At 35.7% G+C, this 12,749-nt stretch overlaps 2 protein-coding genes across 3 annotated transcripts in view; both read left to right on the forward strand.

Moving 5' to 3' along the window:
• LOC123310584 (cytosolic carboxypeptidase 2-like) overlaps positions 1-12,749 on the forward strand; it is a 799,664-nt gene that overhangs the window by 417,576 nt on the left and 369,339 nt on the right. For both annotated transcript variants that reach the window (XM_044894135.1, XM_044894134.1), the window contains one exon: positions 10,656-10,815. In XM_044894135.1, the coding sequence (XP_044750070.1) occupies positions 10,656-10,815 (160 nt within the window). The remainder of the gene's footprint in view (positions 1-10,655; positions 10,816-12,749) is intronic.
• LOC123310586 lies at positions 7,000-7,773 on the forward strand. Its single transcript, XM_044894137.1, has 2 exons — positions 7,000-7,144; positions 7,282-7,773. Exons 1-2 carry the CDS (start codon positions 7,133-7,135, stop codon positions 7,762-7,764), a joined length of 495 nt encoding a protein of 164 aa, XP_044750072.1. The 5' UTR covers positions 7,000-7,132; the 3' UTR covers positions 7,765-7,773.

Here is a 12,749-nt window from a genome sequence, read left to right on the forward strand (position 1 = left end):
AAAAAAAAACAATCTCGTTATTTCAAATACGAATGCATTCTTTTTTTGATTTTATAGCATTCGAAAAAAAATTAGCTTTTCAAAAATATATATATGTCGATATATCACTTACATCTTCTAGGAAAAATCAGCATTAAAGTGAAATAATCACTAACTGTTGAGTATCTCATACATTAATCTATGAATGAAGCAATTTTCATGAAGTTTTTGCTCTAGATTATTTACGAAAAGAAGCGTTGCCATTGATATAGTCAATCTTTCATAGCAAATCGATATAAAGTCACAAAATAAATCATTTATCAATATTTTGATGTTTGCTGGCTACGTGGGAATAATTAAATTGAAAATTGATTTTCAAGAATGTATGAACATTTTGAAAAATATGATATGTTAGTTTGCTTCATTGAGTGTAGCCAAAATGCAGATTCTGCATTAGAACTCTATTTCAATCGTTACCCTGAAAGAAGACAACCGAATCCGCAGATTTTCCGAAGAATAATAGAAAACTTAAAAAACTATGGATCCTTTGAAAAACCTCGACCTAAGAAATATTTCATAGAGAATCGAGAAGAGTCACAGGTGAACGTGTTAGGGGAGGTTGTGCAAAATCCTTCCGTATCCATAAAGCAAATTTCAGAAAACACTAACATATCCGGAAGTAGAATTCAAAGAATTTTAAAAAACAATAAATTCAGGAACTACAAAATACGGATGGTACATCGCTTATATCCTGGTGATTCACAGCGGAGGATGCAGTTTTGCGAATGGTTTTCTGAAAAATGTGATCAGGATAATGCGTTTCCTCGAAAAGTTATTTGGACAGACGAAGTGAGGATTAATAGTGATGATATATTCAATAGATATAATGAACACTATTGGTCAGACCAAAATGAAAATATTTCTAGACAAATAAACAGGCAAAGACGATTTGGGTTCAATGTTTGGCTTGCAATTGTGGACGGAAGATTTCTGGGACCAAAAATATATGAAGAAAATTTGGATACGCAGGCTCATTTGAATATCATAGAGAATTTTGTTGAGCAGTATATTGACAATATTCCTCTATGTGAATCGAGGTTGCTTTTTTATCAGCAGGATGGCGCACTGGCCATAATTCGCAACGAAGTAAAATAAAATTGAATACTTTATTCGGGAATCAGTTGGTGGGAACGTATGGTCCCATCACCAGATCTCAATTCTTTTGGATTTTTTTGTATGGGGATATATTGAGAATAAAATTTTCAAGGCTCCAGTCGTAAATAGGACTGATTTAGAGCAGAGAGTCAGGAACTCCATTGGAGACATATCCCGCGTTATTCTGTTCAATACGGTGAATTCTGTAAAAAAATACCGAATTTGTTAAGAGAAAAATGGTGCTCAATTCGAGAACTTTTTATGATTTATATTATTAAAATTAATTATAAAAATTTTGCTCGATTTTTATTCGAATTGACTGTAATATGTTTATTTTGTGGTTTATGATTTCATAGAAATCATTCGACTAATGTATCGAAGTATTCGATGTCTGTTCATAGAAAAATGTATGAGATACTCAACAGTTAGTGATTATTTCACTTTTATGCTGATTTTTTCTAGAAGATGTGAGTAATATATCGGCATATATATATTTTTGAAAAGCTAATTTTTTTCGAATACTATGGAATCAAAAAAAGAATGAATTCGTATTTGAAATAACGAAGTTGTTTTTTTTCCACCCTTAGTACAAAAGAAAAAAAAATTGAATACAGTGTCTGATTCCTTTTGAAAATGTTCAATTAGTTTTCAGATATTTTCGAAAATGAAAAAGTTATGGCACATTTTCGAAATCGATGAAATATCAAAATTTGGTTATATCTTCAAAACAAATGAATATATCATGAAACGGTTTTCACTAATGGACTTTTCACGAAAATCGAGCCCAGGACTCCTTCCAACGTTTTTGCCTATCTAGTCTAGAACTACCAGAAACAGCCAAAATCAAGCAATTTGGGATACCCTGTACATTGAAAACCCGCTGAAAGTGCTCGGGACCGAAACTATTTCGCAACTAACTGGTTACCGCTCATTTTGTGCTAACTCCGTACATATCTTATCGTCTCGGAAGGAATCAAAGCAACCAATTCTCATTAGCCTTCAAGTCATATTATGCTGACTTCATTTCCTAGAATTCATTTAGTTTGAAGCTTGTTTAATTCATTTATTTCACTAAACTAATAGCCGCCGTGATGATTTACGAGGATATACTGAAAAATTTTTAGCCTACTATAGAACCAAATAAAATTGCAATGTCAAAATATTTTAATACTCAACATATTCTCCTCTTGATTGCATACATCCATTACAGCGAACCTGCAACGTCTCTGGACCTTTAAAAAAAAATGTTTCTTCTTACTCTGAAAACCATACCTCCACAGCTTTTTTAACCTACTCGTTGGAAGAAAATTTACGACCTTTTAAACTTTTTTTCAGTTGAGGAAAGAGATGACAGTCGCATTGTTTCAAATATGGTGAATAAGGGGGGTGTTCTAGCAAAAACAAACACCTTGGGATAGCTTTCCGCGTCTTTTCTCTTTAATTTTTTCCCGTCGAGAGGTCAGTAATGTCGGATAGTGATCTCCGGTTATTTTGCTACCCTTATCCAAAAAATCAATCATGATTACATCATGGCTGTAATTGTAGGAAAGAAAGCATTTAGGATAAAGTTTATTAATTCGAACGTCGGTAGCACATATCCAACAAATTCGAAGAATGACATCTGCTCACCTGAATGAATTTCAGTCTTCACTCCTTGAGTCTGCCACGTCTTCAGTGCACTGAATAATTGGCAATGGTACACGAACTTTGACTCTTGATTGAAGCCCAAGTTCGGAAAATAGAAATGCGACGAAAATTATGCGATATTGCAGCGATAACGGTTAATTAGGTACTGACCGCGCACAATCACATGTGTATTTCCTGACCCCACACCCTCGCAGTTGTCCGCAGAGATGGACATGTGCTCCGCGAACGCGTAACAAAAGAAAATAAAAGAGAAAATAAATTATTTCATTTCTGAGTCGTACCTACCAAAAATTATGATTTTATAAAATTTGGAAGATTTCCAAACAATAGCAATCTCAAAAAACTGAAGCAAGAACTTTTACAGCATATTTTTGGACACGAAACTTCCTAGGTCTTGGATTCCATCTATTGTTGCTTTGTTTCTGGATCGTAAAAATGTACCCAAGTCTCATCCATAGTAACAATTGGGTTTAAGAAGACTACATCGTTTTCAGATCGAACGCGATGCTTCTGCCCTTGCATGCACACTTTTGGTCAACATTCAAATATTTGGAGATCCATTTTGCAGCAATTTTTCTCTTTTCCAAATTGACGTGAACTATATGATGAACGCGTTCGCATGAAATATTCAGTGCTTCAGATATCCGTTTTAGCCCAATTCGACGGTCTGAAAAAATCATGACATGAACTGCATCGATATTTTTAGGGATTTATACACAAACTGGCTTTGCCGATCGGTCTTCATCTTCAATGGAAAATTTTTCTCTTTTGAAGCTTTCAGTCCAATTTCTCACGGTTGCATACGAAGGACATTGATCATCAAGGGTATTAAGCATATCTTCGTAAATCTGCTCACCTCTTAACCCTTTTAAATACAGGTACTTGATGATGGCTCGATACTCCAATTTTTCGAGTTTCACAATTTCGGTGGAAATCTTATTTCTATAATAAATCTATTGATCCTTTGGAACAAGTACATGTATATGACAGGTCAGATAAACAAGAAAAAAAATATATGCAATATACAAAAATACCCTAAAGGAAACAAGTGAATCATAAAAATAATCGGAAACAGTATAATAACAATTCTGTAGTAATTTAGCCTTTATTACCTTTTTGAATTCCTTTAGTTTGAGAGACTTAGCACATTTAGGGAGATGATTATACAGTTTGATACACTGATAAGTAGGCGAATATTCAAATTTAGTCGTATTGTGTTTGGAGATATGGAGTAAATCCTCATTTCTTGTACTATATCTATGAAAACTTGAGAGTTTTGTAAATTTGCTTTCGTTCTCCCTAACATATACTAAGCACTTAAAGGTATAAATGGACGCCACTGTTAGAAGACCATTTTCTTTGAAAGTTGGACGACAAGAGGACATCGGATCAACATTGAAGATCATCCGCAAGATTCTCTTTTGAATCAAAAACACTCTGGCAACATCAGATCATTTCCCCCAGAGCATGATATTGTAGGATAGGTGACTATGGACTAGACTATAGTATATATTATTTATAACAGAACTTAAAGGTAGTGAGTTCTTGATTCTACTTATTGCATAGTAAGAACTATTAAGTTTCTTACATATGGAGTCTATGTGTGTAGTCCATCGTAAATTGGAATCCACGTAGATTCCGAGAAATCTAGAGTGGTCCACCGACGAAATTATGTCACCCTCATGGCGAATTACCAGTCCCCTCTCGTCACCTCTCAAAGTGAAGGGAACACACTGGGTCTTCTCGATGTTTATCATGAGAGAATTTGCACCACATCAATCAACGAAGCACAGCACCAACTGCTGACATAGCTCCTGCAACTCTTCAAGAGTCTGAGCAGTAACCAATATAGATGTATCATCCGCAAACAGAAGTATCCTTATTAACTTGATTAAAAACAAGGGATCAGGAATATTTGCCAAATTAGCCATCATCCTTCTGAGATTAACCGGTAAGTCATTGATGAACAGCCGGAACAGGAGCGATCCCAGAAGAGAGCCCTGGGGGACTCCAAGGTTCAAATCACGTTCATCAGATATAAGGTCATCTATTCTGACCGACATTGTTCTTCCCTCAAGAATAGCTAGAGAGCCAACTTAAAAACACACCTCTGAAACCTAAATTATAACACACAAGTTTGTAGTAGTTTGTTAGTTTGATTTAGATCGTAACATTCGTTGATTTAATTATCTGCGGATGTTATGCATCTGAATTAATTTGTTTATTATTTACCTGCCTAACTGTTGAAGGCGCTTTTTCCCTTGCTTAATTATCGTAATATACGATATCTGCAATATGGGAATAAAGCATATGGATGCATACTGCTATCTTCGCTCTGAGAGTATTTACGGTACGATGTATTTATACATCATACCCGCTACTGATATGGAATAAAAGGAGCCGGCAATTCATAGCATTTCGTTGACGAATGAGTTTTGTTGCTCTGACGAGGTCAAATAAGACCGAAACCATGGTCAGCATCTACTCTTTGTCGACGAAATGAAAATTCTGGTAATACTTCGAGCGATGGTAGTTTGTTAGTTCGATTTAGATCGTAACATTCGTTGATTTAATTTTCTGCGGATGTTATGCATCTGAATTAATTTGTTCATTATTTACCTGCCTTACTATTGAAGGCGTGATCCATTTCTTATTTCACATACTAAATTATAACATTTATCAAGAAGAAATTGAAAAGAGAGGTTGTCAAATGCTCGTGATAGGTCGAAGAACAACCCCGCAACGAATTGACCATTATCAAGACACTCATACACAATCTCAACAAAATAGAGTACTCCTGACTGAGTTGAGCGATCCGATCGAAATCCATGCTGTGCGTCATCGAGTATATCAAATTTGTCTAAGTAGTTCATCATCCTATCGAACACTAATCGCTCGAAGACCTTCGAGAAGACACTAAGGATTGAAATAGATCTGTAGTTCGCTATATCATGCGCGATATTTTTTTTATAGATTGGAAGAACGAGAGCCTTCTTTAGGAGATGAGGAAAAACGCCAGAACTTACTGAAAGATTGATTACATGTGCAAAGTGAGAAGCGATATCAACACTAATCAGTTTCAAGATGCTGGAAGAAATAGAATCCATTCCACTACTATTTGTATTCTTAAGTGATCTAATTGTATTTAATACTTCACACTCTAAAACAGGATGGAAAAAAAAAATTGGAGCTCAGTATACCTAATGAGGTGCATGAGGCCATGAGAATGAATTTCCGTAATAAGCACTCAGTTTTCTTTCAGCGATCGTTGAAAAATAGTCTGCAAAAATCGTGGCCATATCTTTGGCCCCAGTATACATAATATCACCAACAAGAAGCTCAACAGGTCGATCAACCTTTCTCCCCCGGCCAGTGAGAGCATTGACCAAAGTCCATACAGTTTTATTTTTATTGTCTGAATTTTGTATCAGTTGACTATTATGTTTCAATCTTGAGTTCTTAATTAATAAACTGTATGAGCTTTTGGCTCGCTTATACAAATGGTAGGTTGACTGACATGTCAAATTTTTATGTAACCAGGGAAGATTCATTAATTCATGTTTCGCTGAAATAATTTCAGCATGACCTCTCGGCTTCAAATGCTCTCAAAATATTCAACAAATAGTCAGTTGCGATTTGGGAAAATCGTGCCTCTTAAACACCCAATCGTGCCTCTCTTATGCCGCCCACAGACTTCGTTCTTTTCCATCCGTTCGAATCGCCGCGATTCGAACCGTCGTTCCAAAAGCGCCAAAAACCGATGTGTGTGGTGAAAAACCGTCGTTCCGAATCGTCGGTTAAAATATCTGTCCGAGCCTGATTTTTGGAACGACGGTCCATCGGTTGTCGGTCCAAACCGACAGTGTGTGGGGATTTCGTTCACAATCGGCGATTATTTTTCATTAGCGGAGAGCATATGGCGTCTAGACCATATTGCCGTACTGTTTTTCTATCATTTTATTCAGTTATTCCAACAACGATGGATCAAAAAACAGCCAACAAACAATTTCTTGCCGATTTCATTGATTTGTACCGGCAATTTCCTTGCTTGTGGCGTATAAAATCTGCAGAATATAGGGATCGAAACAAAAAAAGAAAAGCTTATGAAGAATTACTGAAGAAATACCAAGAAGTGGATAAAAGCGCAGAAGTCCAAACTGTAAAAAATAAGATAGATTCTCTACGCGGTGCCTTCAGAAAAGAGTTGAGGAAGGTAAGAGATTCCAGAAGAAGTGGAAGTGGAGCCGATTCCATTTATGAACCACATTTGTGGTATTTTGATCATCTTACATTTCTGAGTGATCAAGAAACTCCCTGAGAAAGTGTTTCGAATCTTGACACTGATGTGGACATGTCAGAAATGGTAAGTAAATTACCTTATAAGGTGTCGCAAGGTAGTGGAGTTGTGAAAAAACAACCACAAAGAAGAAGAACCTTGTGTACTTAATAATAATTCATAATAATAGGTGATAAATGTGGAAAATAATTTTTTTTTTCCAGTCTGAATCGCAGGTAGACGATTTGAACAGCGTGATGTCTCCCACATCTTCGGAAGTCACAAATACAATAGTCAACGAAAAAGAATCATCTATCACCTCACCCTCACTATGTCTGTCATCAGTGAATGCTGGTAAAAAACCGAGACGCAATTTGAAGAAAAAATATACGAGTTTGGCAGATGAAGTTTTGAAAAAGGTGTCACAACAGCTTAGCTCTGCCGAAGAAGACAAATTCGAAACCAGTGCCAAAAATTTTGCCAATAAACTGAGATCTTTGTCGCCTCAAACGGCAATTGTAACAGAAAAACTACTCAGTGATGTTTTATTTGAAGCTCAAATGGGCAACGTAGGGAGGCATACGAAAGTTGTCCTCCAAAATACGCAACCTCAGCACACTGAAACTGTACAATATCAGCAGTTGGGGGCAATGTCGAATAATGCACAACAGTATTATTCGACATTCACTTCACAATATGATTTGTAGTTTCTATATATATATATATATATATATATATATATATATATATAAATATATAGAAACTACACATCATATTGTGAAGTGAATGTGAATGTGTATATATATATAAATATATATGCTTTATTTTTTTCATCAAATAGTCTGAAATACTGTGATTTTTTTTTCACTATCATTAAAATTTTTTAGTGCATTTATTTTGATTTTATTGAATGTGTTGGAGCAATGTGATTATTTTATTTTTATTGCTAGGATTTATAATTTATCCTACCCATAATTTTGCATTTGTAAAGCTATATTATTGTAGAAACATTGTTTTGCTTTCTTATTGTTTTCTATATTTTATTTGTTTTCAAATAAATAAAAACTCAATTATAAATTTATTCATTTATTCATAATGACCGATATGCTTATGTAACATTCATAAAAAAAAATAAAAACCCTCAAAGCAGCACCTAAATGCTGCTATCTTGCCATGGTACGGCACCTTCATCACAAAAATAGTTTTTATATAAATCACGCACTTTTTTTGCAGATTCTGATGCATGCCTGTTATGTCCTTTCTGTAAATTTGTGAATTTTTCTCCAATAGCAACTTCTTCCAGATGATCTGAATCGAAGTTGCTAGATATGTAAGTTTCGCCAGTTTTCTTTCTCAAGAAGTTATGAAGAACACAAGTTGCCATTACCACTTTTTCTATATTTTCTAACTTCAAATTCATAGGATGAAGAAAAATTCTAAATCGTGAAGCTAATATTCCGAAAGTATTTTCCACTACACGACGTGCCCGAGATAATCTATAATTGAATATACGTTTTTCTTCATCCAATTCTTTTTGACCGTATGGCTTTAAGAAGTCATTCCTCAAGGCAAATGCTTCATCTCCAATAAAAACGAAGGGAAGAAATTTGTCACTATTAAGGGGTTTAGCTGGTTGGGGTATTTTCAAGCTATTATTAATGAGTCTTCTATAAAATTCAGTATTCTCAATCACTCCACCATCGGATACTCTGCCATTCGTTCCGAAGTCTACCATAATAAATTCGTAATTGGCATTTGTAATTGCCATTAATACGAGACTATGACTTCCCTTGTAATTGTAATAATAAGAGCCACTATTGGAGGGTGGAATTATTTGAACGTGTTTACCATCTATACTACCCAAGCAATTTGGAAAATTCCATTTTTCCTCGAATTCTTTAGCAATTACTCTCCATTCTAATTCAGAGTCCGGAAACTGAAAAAAAAGTAAAATTATAATTAGTTACAATACAATCACCTGGAGTTCGTGCTATAATAATTACCGATGAATATGTACATACCTTCAAATAATCCGGTTTTAAAACTTTGTATATTGCAGCACAAGTTTCAGGAATAATTTGTCCTAAGGACTGTGGAGAAATTGCTGTCGAAAATTTCAAATCTTCATAAGATCTTCCTGTGGCTAGGTAACGCAAAGTTACTGTAAGCCTCTCATGTGGAGAAATTGCCTCTCTTAAATGAGTATCCTGCTTAGTAATATGTGGTATTACTAAATTCAATAACTGTAAATAAGTTTCTTCATTCATTCTCAAGTAATTGAAATAATCTTCTGGCTCCAATTTCAGTTCCTTCAATAAATTAATATGAGAATGTTCATTTCTTTTCAATAGCCATTCTTTTACCCATATTGATCGTCGCTTTTTTTTATATTTATTCAAAACAGTAACCGCGGCCGCCACTGCTAAAAGATGTTTCCTTTTCATGACGTTTAAATTCGAGAACAACTGAGAAATAACTGATAGGATTTACCAAAGTGTGTGGGCAAAACAGGACGGCGATCAGAATCGTCGGTTCGAATCGCGGCGATTCGAACGGATGGAAAAGAACGAAGTCTGTGGGCGGCATTAAGCCGGCCACAGATTTCGTTCTTTTCCATCCGTTCGAATCGCCGCGATTCGAACCGTCGTTCCAAAAGCACCAAAAACCGATGTGTGTGGTGAAAAACCATCGTTCTGAATCGTCGGTTAAAATATCTGTCCGAGTCTGAATTTTGGAACGACGGTCCATCGGTTGTCGTTCCAAACCGACAGTGTGTGGGGATTTCGTTCAGAATCGGCGATTATTTTTCATTAGCGGAGAGCAAATCGCGTCTAGACCATATTGGCGTACTGTTTTTGTATCATTTTATTTAGTTATTTCAGCAACGATGGGTCAGAAGACAGCTAACAAACAATTTATTACAGATTTCATCGATTTGTACAGGCAATTTACAGAATTTTTCAAATTTTTATCTGACACAGTAACCGCGGCCGCCACTGCTGAAAGATATTTCCTCTTCTTGACGTACAGATCCGAAAACGACTGAAAAATAACTGAGAGGATATACCGAAGTGTGTGGACAAAACAGGACGGAGATCAGAATCGTCGGTTCGAATCGCGGCGGTACGAACGGATAGAAAAGAACGAAGTCTGTGGCCGGCTTTAGGCCGATCGCTATTAAAATCCGAGATATAGTTAAGTAATCGGCCAATTAATGGCATTAAGCCTGCAATACGCTTACTGCGGTTAGACTCTATTTACTGCCTTGAATTCATTCTCCTGATGCGATGCTTACATTACGATTCGCAACTATAGACATTCAGCTTCATAGAGCGTGAAAATGGTCCATTACCTATATTTCCATTATTTGCTGGAAAATAATTCGAATGGTTAACTGAAGAATATTTATTGGAATAATACTTTCTGAAATATAGAATAAGGCAATGCAAAACTGCAAAGGAGGAAAAAACAAACAAAATCGAAACTAAAAACACCCTGAAGTATTAAAACGGCTTGATACTCAGGGGTGCGAGTATGTTCGTTGAAAGTTGCAATGCCATTATTGGAGATAATTTATCTTTCTGATAATTTTTTTCAGGCTGATAGAAGAATGTGGAGTTTCTATGTACTGTGATCTGCATGGTCATTCCAGAAAACATAACATTTTCATATACGGGTGCGAAAATAGAAGACAGAGTGGAAAACATTTGCAAGAACAGATATTTCCATTGATGTTACATAAAAACTCATCAGACAAGGTAAGTCATTATTAGGATATCATAAAAAATATGATAAAATACAATTTCATAAAATGAGCACATGCTGCCATCTTCACTATGGCAGTAGGGATAGTGAATTGAATTGCTCCTCGTTTCCCGTCCGATGGCGATATAGTTAGTAGTACCGGCTTCTGACATCAAATAACGGAGCCATAAACAATAATCTGTGGACCACCAATCACCATGATCTACCATAGCATTGCTCAGAGGTATCTACACAGTGCTTCAACCTAAGTAACGGGCATGCGTGCCAGTGCTAAGGGTCAGATGAAACAAAAGCAAAATCAAAAACAATAAAGTGTTAATTACCATGATCTATCATAGGATTGCTCAGAGGTGTACCACACAGGACGTAGCGAGATAAAATACAGGTAAATGAAAAATGAGAAAAACTGTAATACATGTTACACTAAGAAGCAAAAATAAGCTAACCACCATCGCAATCAAACTAAAACAATTCAAAGGAGCTGATATTTCAAAGCTATGAAGTTCTGAGCATATTGATTCAAATTTGATTGTATAAAACAGTACAGTGTGGGCAAAACCCATTGTCTACTGAGAGGATCTCGAGAACTTTAGCAGTTAGAAGAAAAGGGATGACACATTTCATAGCTCATTTTTGGAGAAACAAAGAATGGTGAAAACCGCAGCCTCCTACGATACTTCGATTTTGAGTTTGACAATTTTGGAAAGTTCTCGTAACTTTTTTGTCTTTGAAGTTACAAATTTGAAACTTGAACCTTCTACAGGCACTGTTTTACGTATTACTTTTTTCATTTTGAATCATTAGGTGAACTTCCATTTTTTTTTAATGCAAATTTTTATTGAATTCATTATTTTTTAATTGAAAAAAAAATCTTTCTTTCGTTCAGATCTTTAACTTTCAAAGACAAAGGAATTATGAGATCTTTTCGGAATCGTCAAAATCTCAATTTTTGTTTATAACTCGAAATCTAAAAATGATAGGCCAATTCTGTTTTCAGATTTGGATTAGTCATGAAAAAAGAGCTCGAGAATGGGACATTCGTTTCCTTCTAGCTGCTATAGTTCTCGAGATCCCCTCCGTAGACAACGAATTTTGCCCACCTTGTACTTTTGTAGTGCAGTAATGATCTTCTTCTTCTTCTTCTTTGTTCCCCAAATTTGGGATCTTTTGGGCTCGTCTCTTGAACACACATCCAGTATCGCATGTCAAATGTTCGGTTTCTCGGATTCGGTGTTTACATACACAGTACGCAGGCTGCCATCACTGACGGAGGTAAACAAATGTTGTATGAGTAAGTCACTACTACAAGGTTAAATGAATCTTTAACTGGAGTCATTTAAATTTAAAGTCCCAGGTAAAAGGGTGTTGTCTCGAAGACCTTTTCATTATTGGTCTTTGGCGTCACTCGGACGTACAATAACGTCTCCGAGACGTCAATTCAAGTAGACTAGTAAGACGTCGTACAATAACGTCTCTGAGATGTCAATTCAAGTGGGCTAGTAAGACGTCGCACAAAGACGTCTGAATGACGTTATTCTTAGACCCCTCTGAGACTTAAGACTTATAATTTTTTCAAGGTACAATATATATCGGACAGTTTGAATATATATATGTAGATATGAAACGGAGGATAACGTCCGTTAAATTATAAATCGCTATATTTATATCCTTCAGATTCAAGGAAACTGAAAATATTTGTAGTCAAAAACCTGAAAAAAAATGTGACTAGCTATGCGGTTCTATTTATTCTATGTAAATACATGTGTCATTGCATTGATAATTCATCTTCTGCTTCATTTCCGTTAGTACACAGTCTCGAAAATAACTTTTTCTGGCACACCTTTTCGTGATACTCAGTACCAATAATACTAATATATTAAACAGCCTCGACGATCGGGTTGCAGCGAACTCGGCTAGGATGCCGAAG

The sequence above is a fragment of the Coccinella septempunctata genome, chromosome 3 (genome assembly GCF_907165205.1).
Source record: "Coccinella septempunctata chromosome 3, icCocSept1.1, whole genome shotgun sequence".
NCBI classification, from domain to species: Eukaryota; Metazoa; Arthropoda; class Insecta; order Coleoptera; family Coccinellidae; genus Coccinella; species Coccinella septempunctata.